Here is a 23,870-nt window from a genome sequence, read left to right on the forward strand (position 1 = left end):
CTCCTCTCTTCTCCTTTCTTTTTGTTTGTTTTCTGAAACAGAGTTTCTCTGTGTAACCCTTGATGTCACGAGATTCACTCTGTAGACTCGGCTGGCCTTAAACTTCTGCCTCCTGGCCAATCCTCAAGTTCGTTGAGGGGTCTGTGTGGTCAGTGTAGCTCACCCATCTCCTCTCTGCCTTCATCTCTTCTAACCCTGCCTGATGTTATCTGCTGGACTCATAGGTAGGTCTCCTTATCCCCATTCTGGAACATTCTCTCTTCCCAACAGAAGAATTTCTGAGTGTGTCTTTCTTGGGTACCATGTGTCTGAAGTCTTACCAGCTGTCCAGACTTGTCTGCGTCACATGCTCCTCTCCTTAGCAGTCTTCTCAGGTGTCCTGTCTATTTGGTTGTTGCCTCTGCTCTGGAGGAGCTCTCCTGGCAGCAACCTCATGCCCTTTCCTCCCATGTGTTCTGTTTCTCTTTAGCCCTGTCGCTCTCCAGTGTCCTATAGTGGTGTTCTCTTGTTTATGGGTTTTCTGTGTCTTCCTCTAGGTCTTTAGCTCAGCAAGCAGGCATGGGACATGGTGCATTTGTCTTGTATATGCAATCCCAGAACAGCACCTGTGTTCAGTAAATTTTTGTGCCGTGTAGAAATGAAAAACAAAATCTAAAACTCTTCACATAGAGAAGCTGGGCTATTGCTCCACTTAAAAAATGTCAGGTATTTCCTTACCATTTCATCTCAGATATTTGTGGTAAATAGAGTATTTGTGAATTAGGTATTTTAAAACACAGTCGAGGAAGTCACTATTCAATGAATCTTCCTGGGGACCTCTTATTGAAGTAAGAAGAGAGTGACTCATCGCCCTCTCTTCTACCTGCTTGTGAATCTAATTTTTCACACTTATTGGCTTATTTAAAGTGATATATCCCTGTGTGGTACATTTCTCTTTCCCACAGGAACTCATTACTGTAACTCAGTAAGGATAGGCCCATCTGAACAAGGATTTTGCTTACAAAGGTCTCCCTGTCAGTATGAAATTGATCTGTTAGGGGCCTGATCAGTCAATGGTATACAAGAATTTAGGGGGAAACCATGAGAACACACATTTCGACCTTATACAGAAATATTCATGGTGCAGAAACTAGAGCTTTCCACTTGATTCAGTGTGTCTGTGGCTGATGAGGAAGGATGGATCCCATGGTGCTTTTCCTGTTACATAATCAACTGTGAATTCTTTCGTCATGAAACACGTGGTTCTTTGAGGTTCTGTGCTAATTCCTTGGAGTCTTTACTTCCTTTATTTCAACCTTGTTGTATCCACTCAGGAAGAACTTTTCTGGTAAGATTTATTGAGGGGTTTTTTCAGACTTCAAGCCCTTGTGTAATAATTAGACAAGCTGACTTGGATTTGGAAGTCAGCTGAGTTCAGAAAGCAACTTGTCTCCCCTCACTTCATAATAAGAGCTCTTGTAACTGCTCGTTAGTTGGAATATTTTCAGGTGATGCCAGGATTCTTTCCCCCTTCCTTTCCTTCCTTTTCTGTCCTCCGAGAGAAAGTACGATAACTCTGGGTTAAAGTACATCCATGGCTCGAACTACTCATAACTGTCGTATTCAAGAAGGACATAATAAGAACATGCACCCTCATAAAACAGGCTGGCATCTAGGACAGTGTCCTAATCTCATCCATCCTTTCTGTTCTCCCCTATAAAAAAGGCTGTCAGGAAATGTGGGCATGGGGCAGGTGAGAGATACTGCAGATTCCTATGTGTCTTTGTGGGCTGCTGCCTAAGTGGTGTGGGGAGAAAGTGAGCTGATGCCAAGGGCCAAGAGGATTGTTGTATATGTGCACTCTCGTTCGTCTATATGAAGTTCTTTTTTTCCTCAGACTTATCTGAACTACATACAAGATCTGTGAAAAATAATTGAGGCTATCGCACAACATATGCCTGTGAGCTTACATGACAGTTAGCCTGATGTGTAGATTGAGGTCTCAAATTAAATGAAGTAGGGTTTTCATGCAGACGGATGCCTGGCACAATGTCTGCCTCTCCAGTAGAGGCCTAGTGCCCTACTCCTTCCTCTCTTTTTCTTTGGTTCTGCACTATTGCCCCATGTTGGTCCCTTCCTCTTTGTATAAAAATTGATTCACTAATGACAGAGAGTCATGAGCAGGCTCAGTCTGCAGTTGCTTGAAATTCAACTTTTTAAACTACAGAGACATCTTATGCTGTATTTTTGTTGCTGAAGCTATTTCTGTTCTGGTTTGCCATTATACAAATTACTGCTGATGCTCAAACTATGAGCTGTGGCTCTGCAAAACTCTAGCAGCAAAGAGCTGGGGATGCTCCCTGCAGGATGCTTTCCTTGCTGTAGGTGGCGACCTTTGTGTGGCTGGCCTGCTAGAAGCAAGAAGGCAGAGCAGGTAAAAGGTCATGTAGAACTCTGTCCTCTGGCATGACACAGCTACTGGTGTTTTGAAGCAGTAGCCATGATTACGTATAGGAAACCCTTACAAGACTGGTCCCACCAACATTCTGTGGTAAAAGGGGTGAGAACATGAGTTTTATAAAGTATATTAAGCCGTGCCCATCCATGAGGGTGTTTAGCCATTTCAGGAAGAACTTCTGTGGTGTGGCTGTCCATAATTACCCAGGTTCATGTAAGTAACCATCCTACTTTATATGTGTGCATGTGCGTGTGCATGTCTTTAGCCTTTGTCTTAGGAAGAATAGAAATGAACACCTAGGACAAGTTCACTAACACTTCCTGCTGTACCACCTCCTTAGCAGATTTGTAACCGGGTTTTATTTCCTCTGCTGCTGTACCAAATTGCCAGAGGTTTAGGGGCTTTGGGCAATGGTGGGCTCATGACATCATGCCTCTGGAGGCCCACAGTCTGTGACCCTGGTGTCAGCATAGCTGAGCTGCACTTCTTCATGAAACTCTTGGGCAGAGTACACTTCCTTCCCGTGTAGTGCACAACCTATGAGCCCTTTGATTTGGAAGCTTTTTCCTACATTTTGAGAGCCGCCAGAGAAGTGTCCTTCAGTCTGTCCTTGCTTCCTCACATCTGTTTTTGTCTCTGATCCTCATGCCTCCTTCTTCAGATGCCGTTAGAGGCTCCACATATTCCAAGGTAGGCTCAGCTAGAGCTTGGTCATATCTGCAGACTTCCTTTTCTCTCTGTATGAAGTAATGTGTTGGTTTCATATTTGAGAACTTTCTGCCTTTGTGGCAGGTATGGGGTATTCTTAGGCTGCTACCTTTCGGAAGTGGGCTCACACCAAGGATTTGGACCTTGTACCTGCTCCTCTACATGCCAGGGTTCTCAAAAGCACAGTGCAACAGTGGGTACTTGTAGCTGAATCACCCAGAGGAAACCAAATCCACCTTCTCTTGGGCATTCTGTCCTCAGGGCACAGAGCCATAGAGAATATCAGAGTATCACTGTAGAAAAAGGGTAAACACTACTTTTCTGAAAAAAAAAAAAAAAAGTAACTTTTCCAAAAATTGCTAAGAATTTACTTATGCAAAAATCACCTTTTTCAGTAAGACTGGATAAACAGTCATGAGAGATTTATACTTTATTCCTGTAGATATTTTTGCTAATAACAGTTTAGGCTTATGGAAATTCTTTCTCTGAGAACTTCAGTATCCCTTCAGTTCTAAGGTACATGTAAACTTTGATTTGACAGTGCTGTTTATTTAACAGACATTGCAAGCAAGTTGCCTTCAGTCGGCAGGCATCTTCCATTACTGTGACTTTGTGTTGAGATGTAGTCCAAATGCCAGAATCCAAATGCAGTGGCTTAAGGTTCTTTGGTCATTGTATTACTTTTATATAAAACTCTATCTAAAGTAGCCGAGCAGCTGATGAAGCAGGTGCAGGTGTGGATAAAGGCAAGATAACAGTTGTTCTTTATGATGTGCATTAGAGCAGTTGTTCTTCATGATGTGCATTAGAGCAGGCGTAGGGCTCAGAGTTCGCCTCGCTGTGGGCAAGCACGTTTCTGTGCTTCAGCATCTGCCTCAGTATAACTTCCTGTTCCAGCTTGGAGGTGATGCTCTGCTGGCTCCGTAACCACCTGTGTACCTGCTCTTCTTCCATAACAGGCACTACATGGGCAGCAACTCCTAGATGTCTGCTGGGCCTTTTATCTAAGCTGGACCAGGGCATTGGGTGGCCACAGTCCATCTTCCCATACTGCAGATCTTTCCCTGTCTCATCAGCATAGAGTAGGCCAAGTTATTGTCCCCAGCTAGGGCCTGAACAAGGGTGGAGCTGAGGAAGGATCACTGGATTCCATTTCTCCCACTGTCTGGCAGCAGATGAATTTAGAAAGTATCTGGCACCCAGGATGTGACTAGTAGGTCAGAATCCATCAGTGGACATCTGCCCATATTCGAAGAATGAGCCAGGAGCTCCTATTAGTGGAAGAAATGGAAGAGGTTTTGATAGCCGAGGACATGGAGCAGAGTTTACAGACCTTGCAGTCTCCCTGTACTAGGGCAATTGCTTCTGATTTCTCACACTGTCTTTGACATTTGCGCATGTGAGATCTCTATCATTGGGTTTATATAGTATGTGTGGTGTAGTCGTTTCTGGGATTCATCCAGGTTGTCATGCTTTTGACTTTTTAACTCAATGAAGGAAAATTTCCTGAGTACTGAGATGGTAATTACTGCCATTTGTAGTTGAAAGGCTGTGTTGCCACCATCCTTCAAGAGGCCAGTACTGCAGAACTTGAGCACTGTCTGTGGTGCAGTCCCTCAAAGCAGGGCTGTCTCCGCTTTCATTCATATTTCTTCTAGGAAGGACATGGATCAGGTTTCTGATTGTTTATAAAAATTAAATCTTGGTTCAGAGAACAATAGCTGAAGTTAAACATAAATTGGGCCCCTTCTCTTGGGAATAAGGACTCAAGACATTTAACCTGACCAAGAACCGAATCAGGAAACAGCCAGTCTGGAGTTCAGAGAGACAAGAACTCTTTTGAATCTTCAACATCAGGTGCTACTGGTTCCATTGTTGTTCCTGAGTGCCTGATCTGCCTCTGGACCTTGGGTTGGAGAGAGATCATCCTACCCTACCGGGGATGATGCTGATGACCTGGGATTCATTACACCAGAGCACAGATGACTTTAAACCACAAGAAACCACCTTCATATAGGTTGCACAGTTCTGTCATTGGGGAGTGACTCCTAGCTGATATTTTTTTGACCATAGGTAAAGCTTATGTGTCTATGATTATTTAGTTATGATGACACTTTGATGCTGTAATCACTCTTGGTGGGTGTGCAGCCCATTGGTAAACTGGCTTTGTGTTGTATTAATGTGGTGACCCAGGACTTTTAACCATCTCCTTAATTTGGATAGTCTGTTACTTCTTTTCTACCCTTCAGTTGTTGTAGCCTGTGTATCAAGGGCTGTCTTTTCATGCATACCTTTCCTTAATAGGACCCCTCCTAAGGACACTTCCTACCACAAGACTTTTTTTTTCTTCCTGTGAATTACCCACTGTTTTACTCTTTAAGTACTTTTACCAGAGATTCGAAAGTATATTATCCTAATGTGTTCATTCTTAGCACTTATGTGTTATGAAAAATGATTAGCAATAGATATCAAGTCTTCTGGGCTATAATTGGTATTTATCTGAACACTCATAAAGGTGAGCAAGTACTGTACAGGTTAAATGACCTATGTATGCTTCATGAAGCTTTTGTAACATATGTTCTAGGGTTTTGTGTGCTTGCTTTCGCAGAGATCTCTGTTGGTGGGCTAAAGCTGATTTTATTTTCTCTTGAGGAGCTGTGCATTCTCTACTGGTTTAGCAGTTACCTGTGCTGGAGCTCTTGGCCAGTTGACAGAACCTTTTTGAGGAGTCAAAACAGACAGTGGTTTATTGTGAAAGTCCTTTGGGCTCTACAGAGACAGTGACTATTTCTCTCCCCAAAGCTGGCTCTGTCTACTTAGCCACTCTCTTTTTTTTTTTCACTGTCTATTTCAACTTAATGTCACATCCCCACTGGGGCCTGCCTGATAAAGCAGCCTCAGGACCATGGCCCCTCTCACCCACTGGCTTCATACTCAGCACTCTGTGTCAGTAATGGTTCTTGGTCACACTTCATAATAACTTATTTGCATTCTTGCATTTAGGTGATGAGCCCCAAAGAGACCAGCTCCATGGACTTGCTCACTCTTGTCTCCTGTAGTCAGGCATGGCTCTGGCATGTAGCGACTGTTTCATGAGAGTTGATGAGTGACTGAACACAGCTGCCAGACTGCCATCTGCGCTCTGCTGTCCACCTTGCCCCTCTGTGCTTCTTTCATTTTCCTTTCTCTCTCTCTCTTTCTCTCTCTCTTTCTCTCTCTCTCTCTCTCTGCCACTGCCCCCCCCCCATGCCCAGTGATTGGCCACTTTTTAAAATAGTTCCATTCCTGGATTAGTTCAGGTCACCTGTTTTACAGGTGGTTAACGTGGTTTAGTCCCCTGTGACTAGAACTGGAGATGGTACCTAGGCCATGTTCCACCTCCAGTCATACCTACAGCTTGACTGTGGAGAGGGAAACAGAGTGTGTTACAGGGTATTTGATCGAACTTAAACCCCAAGATTGTATTATTTACAGAAAAAAAAAACTGTTTCTAGTTGTGGTGTGGCTCAGCCCTTAGAACACACCTTTAATCCCTCTGACTAGGATACAGATGTGCCCTTAATTCCCTAACAATGAAAGTAAAATCATTTGTAGAAAGAAGCATCCATGTTGGAAAGTGATGCCTAATTGAGTGACAGACAAAGCAATGAATTTGACAGAGTAGGATATGCCCAACTCTCACAAGAAGTGAAGGAAAAGGAAGCTACTCGAGGGGCAGTGCAGAGAGAGAGGGAGTCAGCTTTACCGAACAGTTGTACAGAGAAAGGTTGCAGAGAGAAGGCACAGGTGAGGCCAGAAGGAGCCAGAGAATGAGAAAGAGCCTGTAGATTAGATCAGATTGCAGGTTAGTTTGAGACCAAACAGAGAATTAAGGAGAGTCTGAGGGAGCGTGGAGGATAGATTGATTCAGTCAGCTTAGAGAGGAGTTTGAGCCAGAACAGTGGAGTTAAACCAGCCAGTCAACGACCAGAACAAACTATAGTAAGTCTCAGAGGCTGAAAATATTCTAAGCCTAGATAAGATTGTCAGGAGGTGAGAAGCTTCTAGAGCTGGGCCTAGGTTAGCAGACCGAAGCAGGAAGCTTCCAGACAACAATCACATGGCAAATAAAAGATACCTGTACAAGGGTGTCTGCACAGCTCCAGTGAATGCTGTTCTACGTGCTCACTGGCCTCATCTTCAGTAGGCCCTCACAGCCGGGAAGGAGCTCACAGCTCAGCACAGGTGCATTAGTTAACTGCTCTAGCCATTTGTAAAGTAAGTCTTCTATTTGACAACCCTGATGACAGCAAGCAGAAAGTATAAACTTCCACTGTCAGGAGGCTGCAAGTCCAGTGAGTGAGACAGATGATAAACATGGTAAAAATCAATAAAGACATGCTGTGTTACAATGGAAATCTTGAACCATCTCAACTACTGAGGAAACTTGGGAATGAAAGTAAAAATATAAGTAAGACATGATTCAGTTTCTATACAAACATCATGAGCTTCCTAGTACTCAAACTGAATCAGTAAAGTGTGCTATGGGGACTGTTATTCTATATTGGATGGCTGCTAAATGACCCAGGAGACGTGACATTTGAATGCAGGTGACTGAGCCAACAGAATGTGGGTGACCTGAGATGCAGCCCAACAACTGGGAAGAACAGGCTCTGGGTGTGTGGAGTGCAGACAGGCGAGATGGAATCATGTGACTGAAGGCCCATGCAGCTGTTGCAGGCTTTGAGCCTTTGTTGTGGGTAGAGAGGCCAAGAGCTTGTGGGAGACGGGAGCCAACAGTCTTTTATAAACACACTGATTCCATACTGCTTGCACGTTAACACAATTGTTACATTTTTTTCTCCTCTATCCTTAGTTTGTGTAGACAGCCTCACTTAGAAGTTAAGCTTGGATTCCCTTAGAGAATGCCAGGGAAATGAATAACAGCACGAGGGAAGGAGGGTCGCCACCAAGTAGCCCGGAAGCCCCTGTGGAAATGAGGCTCCCTCTGGTCTCCTGCTTGTACCCTGTCTCATCTCTCAGGGGCTTATTTTTATGTGCTCACCAGTCCTGTGCTTTAGTCATCCTTACAGTAGAGAAGAATCTGTGTATCATGTTTTCTACTGTGGCCCCTGATAAACAGGGAAGAATGATCGATCCCAGGAACTCAGTTCTGCTACTTTTTTCTTGGGTATCTCTTTTAATGGACTGCCAGTCTGTGAAACAGCCCACGTTTATGTGTGAGTGGTACTGACCACCCTGGTTATTAGTAGTTTTTTCAGCCCTCATTAGATGAAATTCTCTGTGTTTGGAGGTAGAATGTACCTGGATCTGAGTCTGGGCTTTCCTGCCCCAGTTTATGAACTAAAAAACTATTTGGTTCTGGTTTGCCATCCCTAATCTGATGATACGCATCCCTGGCTTAGTGCCCAATGGGAAGATACACTCCTAGCTCTAGTTCTGCTAAAAGATGTCCAGTAGTTCAGTAAGGAGGCCTATAGGCAAAGGTGGACAATTTAAAAAATCAACCTCTTCTTTTGCTTTGTTCTTGTTTGCTTTCTTGGGTACTATGTGGTTTATATCCACATACAGCTGTGTGATGTTCGTTGGCAGTGTAGTGAGGTCATTTTAACCCAGGAAGCACTAGCTTGGCCTCCACATTACTCAAAATTTCCAGGTATCTCTTGCTGGGAACAACCTGATAAGTCTAAAAATTGCTTCTTGATAGCTGGTCATAAATCTGCGTTCCATTGTTTTAATTAGGCAACAAAGATCATGCTAAATACTCTTTCATGCCTGATGGTTGGGGCTCTATCTATTGTCTGACTAGGTTGCCCAGGGTTGACATGTCCTTTTAGAGACATCCATTTTCCTTGTGTGATGCAGAGCCTTGTGTACTAGGTCATTCCATTTCTTTCTTTCAAAGTTTTGTTTTTTTCCTTTTTAAATATTTTTTTTTATCTTTTAAATTAAAATAAAATTACATAATTTTTCTAGTTTTTCCTCCCTCTAGTCCTTCCCATGTAGTGCCCCACACCCCACTTCTTCTTGACCCCATTTTTTTGTTATTGTTACACTCCTCACTCACAGGCCCCTAAATATATAAATGCCACCTGCTCAGTTTGTTTAGTGTTACTTGCATGTATATAATTTCAGGGATGGACACTTGGTGTTGGATAACCAATTAGGGGGCTCATCTTTAGGAAAGGCTAACTCTCCACTCTCAGCCGTCCTCAGTTGCTGTAGTTCTTTGCCTGTGGGTGGAGCCCCATAAAAGTATCCTTTTCAATATTAGCATATCTGGTGATATTGTATTTATTCAGGCCTTGTTTAGGCAGCCACAAGTTATACATATCATGGGTATAACTTTTTTGTCATTTTTAGGAGATACTTTCTCTCTACAGCTTTTCTGGTCCTCTGGCTCCCAGCTGATTTCCATCAGTGTCCCCCAATCCTTAAGTGCAAGGACTGTGCTGTAGATGTGTCAGTTTGGGTTAGACATCCCACAATCACTTGTGTGTCTGTGATTTTTGTTTTGTTTTTTTTTAATTTTGACCTGTTGTGGTCTCCAGTAATCATTTCTGTTGCAAAGAGAAGCTTCTTTGATGAGTAATGAGAGCTACACTGTATCTGTCAGTATAATAATGAATGTTTAAAGTTCAGTTAAGTTCGTGCTGGTTTAATAAAGTGGCAGTAGTAGCTCTCCTCTAAGATCCATAACCTCACTAGTGGGTAGTTGCCTTGGTTTTGAGTATCAGACAGGATTTCTGTATGCTGAGGGGGCCTTTACTCTAAATAGAGAGCTTCTTGTTATCTCCAAGATATAAGTGCCACTACTGCTGTTATTCTGCTATGATGACTGTCTTTGTTGTTCATAACTACTTAGGCTTAGGAGTATTTGTTGTTTCCATCTCTTGGAATTAGCACCTTCCAATATTATGAAAGCTTGTCCTCAGGGTGGAGGCTTTCAAGTCAGATGCAGCTAGGATCCTCCAGTTCATTTTTCCAAAGTACATTATGTCTTCAGCAATAATGTACACCTTGAGCCTCTGTGTAGGGGTTTGAATGAAAATGACCCTCATTAGTCTCATATATTGAAATAGTTGATCCCCAGTTGGTGTGCCTGGTGCCAGCCCTGGCTTAGGGGGAGAGAGAAGTCTTCTTTCTTCTCCTTGTTGGTTCTTCTTGAGGCAGCTGGAGGGGAAGGAAGAGCATCCGAGGGGGGTAAGACCTAGGGTCTTATAAGATTCCAGGTAAAGCCTTGGGTCTTACAAGGGATAAGACTTCGGTCTCACAAGATATTTAGGGTTGCTATATAACAAAAGTTTACTTATCTATGCTAGAAAAGTTTATTTACTATGCTATCATACTGAACCTGCCTTCTGGTATCCTCTAGCCAGAAATGTCAGTTTCTTACACTTAGTACCTCAGCCCCAAAACAGCAGAGGATTAGGCAAATAGCCTTTGTACTCTCTCAGCAGGAGCTGCTGTGCTCTAGCTTATGCCTGCTAGTCTGAGGTCTCAGGAAGAAAAAACACTTAGAGAAGTTATTATATAGTTTATTACTAAGTGTAAAAGGTTTCCTATGAAAGTTATCTAAGAGGAAAAGTGGAAAGGTCCTACATGGGGAAAAGAAAAAAAATTCTAACAAAGGAAAAATTCTAATCAGTAGAAAAAGAAAGGAAAGGACAAACAGCTCCTAACAAACTACTATATCTATGACTACTCTACTCCTACTACTGCTCTCTTTGTCTTTGTCTTCAGTACTTATGCTTCTTTCAGAGTACATGGTCACATGTTACAAAGTTCATTACAAGTTCACACCAAAAATCAAATCATAAATTGAAATAGAAGTTTACAACAGAGAATGTTTACATGCATATCCATTAGGAGTAATTATCTGGCTAAACATCCATCACCTGTCTAGCTCCACAGGTTCACTGAAAATTTAAAACTATAACTAAGAAATTAGTGAATTTTTGTATAGATAAATCCAGGCAATATTTTATCTTCTATCCTAGCACCTATAATAAATCATGAGTTCCCTTTTAGTGACCTTTGGTTAATTGTTTTACAACCTCTTGGAATGTGCTCTGAGCTGGAGAAAGTCTGGTTACTATCTAAGGGCAATTAACTGATGATACTTGGGAGACTGACAGAGTTCTCATTGCACTTTTGACTATCAGAAAGGGACCTAATAGCAGTCCGACTATAAAAGAGCTTAATAATCATTGATATAATTTTAGGAATTTTTATAGGATCATCATTAAGACTTAAGAAGTCATCTATTTGTCTATATAGCATCAGTACAAGACAGTACATTTTCGTGGATCTGCAGAAATCTGCTCCAAAGGGGTGTGCTATTACTTAGTGATTGTTACATATGTTTAATAATAATAATAGGAAAAGCATATTAATAGCAGGAATCTTTCCTAAAATAAGTCCCTTACAATCTTGCTCAATAAAGACTCACTTGTCACAGATTATATAATAATCCAAGGCAAGCATTTCAGGATGATCACCTGCTAATTAATAGCTTGTCTCATTATGGCTCCTGACATTTGTGAAACTGTTTGGGAAGGATTAAAGTGTGACCTTGGAAGAGGTGTGTCACTGATGGTGGGGTTTGAAGTTTCAAAAAATTCATGTAATTCCTAGTGTTCTCTCTCTCTATCTGGTTTGTGGATCAATATATAAGCTCTCAGATATTCCTTTATTCCACCATCATGGACTCTAACCCTGTGAAACCATAAGCCAAAATAAATGTTTTCAGTCATGGTATTTTATCACAGCAATGGGAACGAAACTAAGACACATTGTGATGTACCTGAGAGCAACAGCAAAGCCTAAAATTGAACAAAATACACATTAAGACTATAGTATAAGACTAGTTATCCCACTTGAGCCAACACTGCTTCCTCCATGGGCCATAGACTATTGAACAAAGGTTCCAGTACTTGAAATCTTCTTTCCCATTTTAGTCAGGACAGTCCAAGAGATAACCCCCACCTGTCTGCCAAGGCTTTACTCTTTAAAGATTTATTTTACTCTGGGTGTGCGTGTTAGAGGGGATGTGGATCCTCTAGAACTAGGTGGTTGTGAGCCATTTGACATGTGTTTTGAAACCAAACTCTAGTCCTCTACAAGAGCAATGTGTATCGTAAACTGCTGAGTCAGCTTCCTAGTACCTCAAGACTTCTCTTTAGTACTTAATATTTTAGTCTATGATCTTATTGTTTGATACTGAGAAGAGTTCTATCCACTTCCCTTTCCCACTATAATAGTAAAGAAATCAAGTATTTTCTTGGGCTGCTAGAGCCGTGCTATATTTGTCTCCTGAATCATAAGTCAATGGAATGGTGTGTATGGCTGAGGTTATACTGGTGATATGCAGGAACCATGTGGCTTTATGTCTGTGGAAAAGTTGGTAATGTCTTTAAGAAAACATATTAATTGCTCTCTAATTATAACTTGCATACTTTACTAGTGAAAAAAAAATCCAAAGTATGGACTTGAAGATTTAGTAAAATTGGGGTGGAGAGACAGCTCACTTGTCAAAAGCACTTGCTGCTCTTCTGAAGGAAGAGTTTGGTTTTCAGCAGCCACATTGGTTGGTTCATGACTGACTGTAACTCCAACTCCAGCTCCTGCTGATCGTTTTCCTTCTTCCATCCTATATGGGCAGCCACATATATGTGACATGTATATGTACATACACATGTGCATACATACATTGTGTGATTATGGGTGTGCATTTGTGTATCACACACACACAGACATGAGTAAAATCTAGACTTCGGAGTTTATACACTTAAGATGAGAGGTACAACTCTAGTATTAATATTTTTGAACCATCTATTTTTTGGTTGTTGTTTTTGCTGCTTGTATGAAGACTGTTAGGTGTAAAATATAAAAGCTTTCTTGTTTGTGTCTTGCCCATTTCAACTTAATGAAATATGGTCATATATGTCTGCACCTAGACACTGAGTTGCTGAGAGAAAACATGCAAGGCAGTTGATGGCAGCCCATCTTGTGAGCAGGTAGTTACTATGTGTGGGGTGGGAAGTACACTGTGGTAAAATGTTGGATAGGGTGTAGTTGTAAGAAAAGCCTGATGCTAAATGGAATAGAGAGAGTGGCAACCTCAGGGCAAGACCCTACCCACTCACCCTTCTAACATGTAGAAGGGAATTAAAGAAAAGTTTAAGCAGTGAAGGAAACTATCGATATCAGAAAGCTGAGGAAAATATATTTGAGTGATGGAACCAAGTTTCAGCCTCAGCAAGTAGCATTGGCTATGTGGTTCTGGTTTTAGACTCAAGAATACAAAAAAGGGTTTGTGGAAGGGCCAAATGGATGTCAGAGGTGTCCCTGCATGGAAGCTCAGAGAGGCCATTTCATGAAGTTGTGAAGGTGAAGCCTGGGTTGTGTTGGAGACCCCAAGATATTGGAGATCCCAGAATCTTGGGGTGCCTGCCAAAGAGAGCTGCTAAGAGGGAGTGGAACCATACCTCACAGAGAAGTGTGTTGCATTCAGCAATGCTGAAAGCATTTGGAGATCTGAAGAGTGCTTTGATATCAGATATGAGGATGCAGAATTTGGAGATTGCCCTGCTGGTTTTCATTCTTGCTTTGATCCAGTGTTTTCTCACAGTGTCTTCTTTACCCCCTTTTGGAATGGTAATGTATCTCCTGTGCCATTGTATATTGGAAGTATGTGATCTGTTTTTCTATTTTGATTTTTGATTTTATAGGAGGTTATATTTAAGAGATTGCCACGAGTCACAGGAGAGACTTTGGGCTTTGAAGAAGTCTTGAGACTGTGAAAGACTATGGAGACTTTTGAAGTTCGACTGAATGCATTTTTCCATTATGATATGGCTACAAGCCTGTGGTTGTCTGGGAGTGGGCTGTCCTAGTTTGAATAAGCATTCATATATTTGAATCGTTAGTCATCAGGGAATGGCATTACTTGAAGTGGATTAGGAGTTGTAGACTAGTTGGAATGTGTCACTAGGGGTAGGCTTTCAGGTTTCAAAAGCCAAGGCCAGGTCCAGTGTTGCTCTCTTCCTGCTGCCTGCTGATCTAGATGTAGAACTCTTAGCTCCTTCAGCAGCATGTCTGGCTGTGTGCTCTCATGCTGTCCTCCTTAATGATCATGGACTAATCCTCTAAAATTGTAAGCAAGTCCCAATTAAATGCTCTGTTTTATGAGTTACCTTGGTCTTGCTATCTCTTCACCTCAATAGAACAATGACTAAGGCAATGGGTGTTGTTTCAAATGTTGGGTTGAAGGAAGACTGAGTAGAGGGTGTAGATTTTTGGCCTCAAGTGTGTGCCCAGACTGTAGGGAATAAGAAGAATGTGGGCTAGAACCCTGTGGAGCATCAATTTATAGAGAATGATTGATATGGATATTGTCACCAGGATACTCAGTGGCTAATCAGAGAGACACATAGGTTCTAGTGATGTAGTACGAAAGACTAAAGGCTTTCTGGTCATAGATTATTAACAGAGACTCAGGTAGTAGAGTCATCTAGTAACACCAGAAGTGACGTCTACCATTGGCTTGCCCTAGTGGTTACTTTGGTAGGAACAGGTGTCAAAGACCAGTTATGCCTTTACTCAGTTTGTTTTGACTTCAGGGTTCAGAACGGGAGGATAGGGAATGGGATTGTGGAGAAGTCTTACTAGTCTGGTCTGAAGAAGTGTGCGGAGTTCCCTAGAGGAGCAACAATTTCCTTGGATCCATACTGCTGAGGCAGCAATTGTGATCGTGTTATGCTGGCACCATTAAGACCATTTACTACTGCAGGAAGTAGATCATACTTATGTTTGATTACATATTTGTATGATTGCAAATGGAGATTTTGGGTACTCTCATCAAGAGCAGGGTGCTGTGTTCCACATATCCATTTCTTTGCTTTTACATGTTCACCCATTCACCTGATTGTTGAATGTTCCTAAAGCAGTGATCTTCTCTGAAGTTGTTTTTGGCACTTTTGAAGGTATGCTATTGACTCTCCCACCAGCATGGGAGATTTGCACGGTGATCTTTCTCCATGTAAAAAGTCATTCTACAGATTCCTCTGGTGCTCAGGATCTCATCTTCATTGTGAAATCCTGGATCCTTAATGTTTTGCTTCCCTCTTCTCCAGATCAGCTCTTCACTTCCTGTAGACTGCACACGTTCGTTCCAGGAGGAACATGTGGCTGTTTCATGTTTCTGACCATGGTGTGGCCTTTTCTGCTGCTCTTCTGCACCTCTCTCTCTCTCTCTCTCTCTCTCTCTCTCTCTCTCTCTCTCTTTCTCTGTCTGTCTTTTCTCTCTGTCTCTCGCCCTCTTGTCTCTTTTTTCCTCCCTCCTTCTTTTCCTTCCTTCCATCTCCTCCCTCTCTCCCGCTTTCTCTTTGTCTCTTGTGAACACCTCTTTTTTCAGTGTCCTCTGGAGGTGGCTGGGCATATGCTTTTCTCCCTTTAGGAGTCTGCTGTAATGTTACTGCCTAGAACCTTCCTAGCCAAGGCTGACCACTCTCTTCCTTCAGTGGGTGAGCTCCTTCCTGCTCCTCCTTGCTGACAACTGATCATGCTGCCTTGCATCTGTACACTGCCTTCTTGATCCCCTCTGAGAATTTGCTCTCCCACCTGACAAGGGACATGTGTACATGGTCCCTTTACATGTAGGAGCTACCAGCCTGGCAATGATCACTTTGTCCTCCGCTTCATTCCAGGGAAGCAATTCAAGTGTACGGTGTGTGACTACACAGCAGCCCAGAAACCTCAGCTGCTTCGACACATGGAGCAGCATGCCTCCTTCAAGGTAAGAGGCATGCGAGGTGGAAGTGGGGAAGGACACAAGTGGACACACAGCACTTGTGGCATTGACTTTGCTTTCCAGCCCTTTAGCTGTCATGTGTGGAGTTTACTTTGTGCTCCCTCTTTCCATAAGCATAGAGTTTCTCTGTGTTTTGGAAACCAAGTCAAGGAAGAGTGTTCAAGAGGATGCAGACAGAAAACAAGGCATGAACTTCCCACTCAAAGCTGGAGTGAGTTGCGATGGGTATGGTGGTGGTCCGTGAAAATACAGACATAGGGAGGTGTATCCATAACTTCAGATCTTGGATTATTGCAGGTAAATTGCCCAGTAAAACAGGTGTGATAAAAATCACTTGACAGGCTTCTATATGAGTGGGAGAACATTCTGATATACCCACTGTAGCACCTAGCATAGTGCTTCTCAATCTTCGTAATGCTGCGACCCTTAAATATAGCTCCTCATGCTGTTGTGATTCCCAACCATAAACTTATTTTATTGCTACTTTATAATGGTAATTTTGCTACTGTTGTGAATTATAATGTAAGCATCTGATTTGTTATCCCTGTAAAAGGGTTGTTGGACACCCCTTCCTCAAGAGGTCATAACCTACAAGTTGAGAACCACTGGCCTATTATGTACAGGGGTTTGAAGATAGAGTCCCTCTATCTTTTTCTAATCCTTGTAAGTAATGTTTCTTCAGTGGATTTGGTAGTATTTACTTAGCCAGTCTCTCATGGCATTATGGAGAGGGAAAAAGATGACCCAGTATGTTTCTCAATAAAATCTCTGCATATTACTTAAGTCATCCTGCCCCTTGACATTGTTATATCTGCTGGTATGTACTCAGAGAAATTGAATTTTTAAGGTTTGTGACCATTTTTCTCTAAAATTTTTTTTGAAAATGCCTACTCTACAATTCCATAGAGTTGAGTAATCTTGAATGGATGTTAGTCACCACATTTTGGTCTCTCTCTCACTGAACATCTTAGATGCTGGCTTTGTGTAAGGAGGCTCATATCTGTCACCTTAGAGCTCCCCATGGTACATACTGCTGCCCTTGTTTATCAGATGAGAAACCTGAGCCTAAGAATTGAGCTGACCAGCTCTAATCTTTCTGCCATAGACTCTGATTTCAGCTGCTGTTGTCATGTTGACCTTGTCTGTCATTTGTGAGGTGAGAAAGACCTTTCCCAGCAACAAGCTCATCCCATGTTCAGAACAGTTTATATGGCTCCTTAGGACTTCTCCTCATGTGATGAAGAACTTAAGCACTCTGAGTATGTAGGCATACACTTTTAGCATCCAGAAAGCAAAGGAGCCAGAACTTAGACTGCATCCTCCCACTGTTCAGTGCTCTTCATGCTGTATCTTCTCAGTGACTTTGGGCAGAAGAAGGGGATTAGGAAAGCTACAATCATGCAAACAGTTTTCAGGTAGCTGATCTGGTCTACAGTGAACATGAGTTGTGAAGGTGGAACCCACATATCACCTGGAGTACCACATGACTGAATCTGTTAGGTCTTCAATTTTATCCCTATTTTCATATAAAATTAAACCACAGGCTTCATTTCATGTGTTATGGGACATAAATGTGTTTCATCGGGAGATAATACTCTAAGAGTAGTATATTTACCATGCTAGAGAGCTGAGGACCAAAGCAGCCTTCTGCCTTTGTAGATGAGAAATTAGGTCCACTGGGGATAATTCTTCTAACTGTTCCTGTCTCAGTGGCCTTTGCACTCATTCTTGGTTTACACTGGTCCTGACCAGAACAGGTGAAGCAGCCTTTATCTCTGAACTAAATTCTCAGTTTCTAAGGTTTTGGAATGTGGCTTATGTGCTCGGGAGATGAATATGGGATTTATTCTGTCAAGCATCCACACAGGCAATTACCACGTATTTCGTCTGGCATGTCCTTGGCATTCAGTGCAGAATCTGCTGTTGCTGCATTTAGCTGGTCCCTGGGCCATGGTTGGGCTCCCTCAGGCTGCCAGTGAATTCAAGATCCTCTTTATCAAGTAGTAGCAGAGCTTAGAATGAAACTCACATAGGCTGTGGAATATCACAGCCAGCCTTGGTCTCTAGTCCTCTAGCTCTTCTGTATCAGTTTGTCTAAGTGAAGTTTCTCAGTTAGCTCAGAGAGCAGCATGAAGTTGTTCCACAGCAGCCATATCATTCAGGCAGTGGGAATCTCTCTTTTGTATCCCCCCCCCGGTTGATTTCCTCTTGCTAAAATGGATTACCACCACATTGTGTTGAAAGAACACACACATTTTATATTTCTATAACTCTGTTCCCCTGCCCCTAATATCAAAGAAGAACATTGGCAAGGCCAGGTCTCAACCCCATGCCCTTGTCTTTCTTCACTGCTAGAGTCATCTGCAATCCATGGCTGATAGCCACTTTCTATTTCAAAGCCAGTAACATGGCATGTCCCTTCATGTCTTCTGCTCTGAATTTCCTCTGACTTTTAAAGATCTGTTTTGAGCTGGTGGTGGTGGGTTGATATTGGAGAGATGGCTGTTGGTGAAGTACTTTGTTGAACAAGCATGAAGTCCTTATTTTACTCCCCAGAACTCACATAAAAAGCTGGCTGCAGTGGTGCATGTCTGTAATCCTGGCACTGGGGAGACGGAGACAGGGAGATCACTGGATCATGATATGGATTCAGTGAGCTCTGGGTTCACTGAGAAAACTCTCAGACATACAGTGAAAACTGATTACAGAAGATTAGCAACCTGACATTGGCCTCTGGCCTCCATGTGCCCTAAGGGTCACATGCACATGGGTATATAAACACTCTGCATATGGGAGTGTGCACACACACACACACACACACACACACACACACACACAGAGGAGGCAGGGGAGGGAGAAAACTTTGCACTTGCTGGGGATGTGGCTCAGGTGGTAGAGTGCTTACCTATCATATACTCCATTTCAGTTTCCTCCAAGTAAATTAGAAATGACAACACGTTTGTAATCCCAGGACTCAGGAATTAGACACAGAATTGGGCTCAGAATTCAAGGTCAACTTAGACTATATAGCAAGTTCAAGACTAGCTTGGAATTCAGGACACCATGTCTCAAATAATAAAGTATTTAAAGGTCCCTGTGATGACACTCATATAACCCAAGTAAAGTCTTTATGTTTTTGTCAGACATCTAGTAACTTTAATTTCTGATTCCTGTCCTTTAGTTGTTACTGAGTTTTCTTCAGTGTTAAGGATGAACCCAGGTCTCATACATTTTAGAAAGCACTTTTACCTCTGAGCTAATACCTCTACCTAATTCCTGTAGTCTTTGTTCCTGTTAAACAGCTTCATGGATTAGGACATGGGAGTCTTGAGAGGGACACTGTTCTGTCAATCATATTCTCCCACAGTTTTTCCTTTCACATCTGTCTGTGGAGGAACTTTTCTATGGAGGCCAGAAAAACCAATTTCACCTGGTAGCTAATGCTGCTAAACACTCAGGTTTCTCTTTTTTACTACTGTTCTGTGTGGGCAGGGATCCTCAGGCAGATGCTACTGAACTTTTGCAGTTGGTTTGCAAAATGAAAACAACTTGCTTTTCCTGAGGTGGATTTAATAATTTATAGTATATGACTTGTGACAGGAAACACTGAAGTAAGGCAGATCCCTAGATTGTTTTTTAAAAATGGCATATTTCTATTTATGTATTTATTTAGTATTCATTAAATAGGACTTGAAAATGCTTATAAATTTCTTTCTTCATAGAATCTAGAGTGCTTTTGAAGCATTTTTTTTAAAGATGAGTTTGCAGTCCAACAGTAAATGAGATTTTTTTTTTGATGGAAATCACTGCATCAGCTTTACCACTGATAAAGCTTTGTTGAGTTCCGTGGCATAGCTGAGTGTCTTGGTAGTTTGCTAAAAATGCTCCACTTCTGAGTCAGAGCTGAAGGCAGGGTAGAGGACCCTCCCAGCTGAAAGCAGGGTAGAGGACCCTCCCAGCTGAAGGCAGGGTAGAGGACCCTCCCAGCTGAAGGCAGGGTATAGGACCCTCCCAGCTGAAGGCAGGGTAGAGGACCCTCTGTGCAGTTAGAAGCATTGCGTTCCCTTGAGTACTTCTAGTCATTTTCACACTTCATGAGATAGACTTACAAGCTCCTTGTCACTGCTGCAGAGTGTTGAGTTCTACGCTTTATTTAATCATGCCCCTTACAATTGAGTCCTTTGGTTGCTCCCAGTTTTGGCTGTTATAAATAACTGCACAGTGGACATCTTCATGCAGGAAGCATTTTCATGTCTCCTAAAATCTAATGGGTGATAAAGTTGAGAGCCAAGCTCATCACACCACTGAGAAATCACAGATACTGCCTGCAATCAAATGCATCCTCAAGGGCACAGAATGCCTTGACCTTGCATAGCTTAGGACTGACCTAACTGGGGCAACAGGGATTTAAGAACAACAGGCACATACATAGAAAAGCTGGATTTTTATGATAACACTCGAGCAGCCCATGAACTCAGTGTGTTTGTTTTATAAATCTGAATTATGGAGGTGGGTTTATTTTATATATATATATATACATGATGTGAACAAGAAGGCAGAGTTAGCTCATTTATGTAGGTGGGTCTCTGTATCAAAGCAATCTCAGACTATAAGTATCAATATCAAGGAAGAAGAAGTAACAGTCCATAGTATCTGCACAGACTGTCAACATCCACACAGGAACCAGGGGAAGGCTTTGCCGTTTCCCTGAGCCTGACCCCAGGAAGGCTTTGCCTTGGGTCTGAGGCACTGGGATCCTTGTCATGGTTATGCTCAAGTCAATGATACAGCTTCACTTAGGACATACCGGCTTCTTACATATTCTCTCAGGGCTTCCTCCACTCCCCACAACAGCCATCAAACTTAACCTAAGAGGAACTAGAGAAGGTACCTGGTTGTGATGGGCAGCCCCCGATCTGGAGGGTTTAAACAATGGGCTGGTCATCATGTCTAGATGTACAGTACCTGGATAAATACAATTAGGAGTAGTTGGTTAGTTCCATGACATTCATGCCACTGTTAGTCCAGTATGCATGCATCTCCAGGCGAGTTGTTATTGTAGCTCAAACAAACAATTTTTAAATGAAGTCTTGCTTTTCATCTAAAGAAGATGCTTCATTTTGTAGGTATCACATCTTTCACTCCATCTAAGTTTGAGAGTTAGATTCTTAATTCTTTTGAGTCCTCCATCCTTTGAGGTTGGGTCTAAATACTAGTTCTGAAAACATAGCCTCTATCGTGAGAGATGAGGTGGATGTGGAGGGTGCTGCTGCTGGAGGTGTGCAGGGAAGAAAGTGAGGAGGAAGGGAAGAGAGAAGTGAGGGGATCAGGAAAGGAAGTGACTAGATGACTGTCACAGGGAAGCTAGGTCAGCCATGAACCACAGCCTCACACAGAAACACTTGCTTAGATCTTCCCTCCTTGCTGAGTTGAGCCATACTCTCTGTCTTTCCTTGCATTATTTCCTATCTTGACTGATCAGCTCATTCATTCAAGGAAGCTGAGATTTCTCTTAACATACTTTGGAATATCAAAGCCTCAGAATGGTATTCTAAGATGACAAAAATTCAAGGGAAGTGCTGAGCAGCTAGAATTATTTTTATATGATGTTTTAAATTCATCTTTTAGTTTTATAAAAAGTTTTCTCATAGGCAAATATATTTCAAGAATTGGTCTCAAACAAAGGAATAACTTGGGTACATGATAAAATGTTCAACTTTATTGATTAAGAAAGTCAGCAAAACCATGCTATGATTATTTTTCTGTTGGATCAGTAAATATCAAAGTTCAAGTACACACTCCATTGAAGGCCATGAGGGAATAGCCCTGTTCATATACTGTTTGGGGGAGTAAAAACGGCATGTTTCCCAAGGAGATGAGTGCAGCACTTACTGTTCCAACTGTAGGTGTGTCACAGAGGATGTAAAATGGTCACGTGTATGAACTTATCAACTGCATATATCCTTGAAGATATACAAAGCAACTGTGTAGGGTCATTTATGAAAAATAGATATCCATGAATAGGGTACTGGTTAAGTTAAAAAATCAGTAAAATACAACAGAATGATTTGTAGGTTTAAAAGTGTCTAAAAATCTCTCTCTGATCATTTTTATAGAGAGATATTTAATCTGTATAAGAAACTGCAAAAGGAAGATGAAAATGATAAAACCATATTTCTTATGTTTACTTTCAAGGCTCTGTAAAAATAAATGCAAAATAAACAGACACGCCATCTATTGAGGAGAATAGGGATATGAGCTGATTATATTGGAAGACAGGGTAATGGTGATGTATGGTGAGTGTACACATGCATGTTTGTATGTGTGGGGCACATGTGTGGAGGTTCACATATACGTGTGCCTGCTCATGTATACAATGCACTTGTAGCTTGCTGTTTTGGCAGCTCATCTTGTTCTAGGAATCCCTAGTCTCTGCCTCCTGTTTACTTAGATTGCAGATTATCGGCCATCTCCACCTCGCTTCTGCATGGATCCTGGGGATGTGAGCTCTGGCCCTCACTATCCTGGGAGCTCTTTGCCCACTGAACCATTTCCTCTGATTGATCCTTGATTTTTAAACCATGTGACCTAAATTGATCACCTCCTTGATATATAAGTAAAAACCATAACATTACAAAAATGAAAAAAAAAGATATCTTAGAAACTAAAGTCAAAGCAGATTATGAGTACAGTCTTTGGTGTCATCCTAATGAGCGGTGGTGAACTGCCTTTGGCAATTGAAAACACGAGAGGCAAGGTGCCTTAGGAACTGCAAAAGGTTGAGTTAGTTCCTAGCTGCGCCACCTGTAGATTGTGTCATTTTACTCCTTTCTATAAATCTTATTACCTGTAAAATACTGATGTGGTATCTGTCTCCTGGTGTTGGAGATATTAAAAGCAGTATCATTTTTATGAACAGTGGGTCTGGTACATGGTACCTAGTGGGTGATCAAAGGGTGCTGACTCCATTTCTTTCTCCCGTATCTCTTGAAAATGACTCCAATTTCCCAAAAGCAAGGGGTATAAACCAGCTTGATTGTGCCCATATTCTTTTTGTTTGGGTTGAACTCTGTAAAGCACTTACTGTAATATTCTTATAGATGTTTTCCACTTTATTCATTTCTAGATACTAATGCTCTTTTCACTGTTGTATGAATTGTTCATCAGCAAGTAGATGAGTGCCATATCACGGGGCCACTACTTGCCAACGAGTAGACCTTTGTGGGGCTCCTTTGCTAATCTGAGCCATTTTTTGCCTCTTTGAAAACTTCCAACAATAATCTAATTATTTCATAGGGTGCTCTTAGGAGGGTTGCTGTGCAGAAACTGGACAGTGACTCTGTACAGCTATTAACTCTGACCATATTCATGAGGATGGCTGGGAAGGGCACCAGCTTTTGCTCTCTTCCTCCAAGGTCCACTGCCATCTTCCATACCAATTTGGCTTCTCTATAGCCCTGTAATCATTATTAGATCTTAGAAATGTGTAGTGAGTGAATTTATAACCCTAGGGGGTGTTCTCAGTGAGCCAGAGCCAGTCATTCTCCTTGACTCAGACACTTTCCTACATGGTGGTTATGCCAAAGCTTTCAAGGCTACAGTGCCACTGCAGTCTGCTTGTTCACAGCCAACATGCACAGGCAGTTTGTTATTACTGATAGTTCAACACTGACACATTAGTAACTGAATCTTATGTTTCACATTCTTTCATTTTTTTAGTTGATGTCCCTTTCTTGCTTTAGGATCTCAGGACAAAACAACAGTTTACTAAGTATCTTATGTTTTACATCTCTGTTTAGATTTGACAGTTTCTCAGACTTCTTGGTTTTGATGACATTGGAAGCGAATATTCCCTCATTTAGGACTTGTTGACACTCTCTTCCTTTCCCACTCTCTCCCTCTCTCCCTCCC

General features: G+C 42.0%; 1 protein-coding gene across 3 annotated transcripts in view; it reads left to right on the forward strand.

Annotated features, from left to right (window-relative positions):
* Positions 1-23,870, forward strand: part of Zfat (zinc finger and AT-hook domain containing) — a 180,356-nt gene that overhangs the window by 97,987 nt on the left and 58,499 nt on the right. For all 3 annotated transcript variants that reach the window (XM_028773252.1, XM_028773253.1, XM_028773254.1), the window contains exon 11: positions 15,856-15,944. In XM_028773252.1, the coding sequence (XP_028629085.1) occupies positions 15,856-15,944 (89 nt within the window). The remainder of the gene's footprint in view (positions 1-15,855; positions 15,945-23,870) is intronic.

This window comes from Grammomys surdaster, unplaced genomic scaffold (assembly GCF_004785775.1).
Source record: "Grammomys surdaster isolate TR1022 unplaced genomic scaffold, NIH_TR_1.0 224, whole genome shotgun sequence".
Lineage (NCBI taxonomy): Eukaryota > Metazoa > Chordata > Mammalia > Rodentia > Muridae > Grammomys > Grammomys surdaster.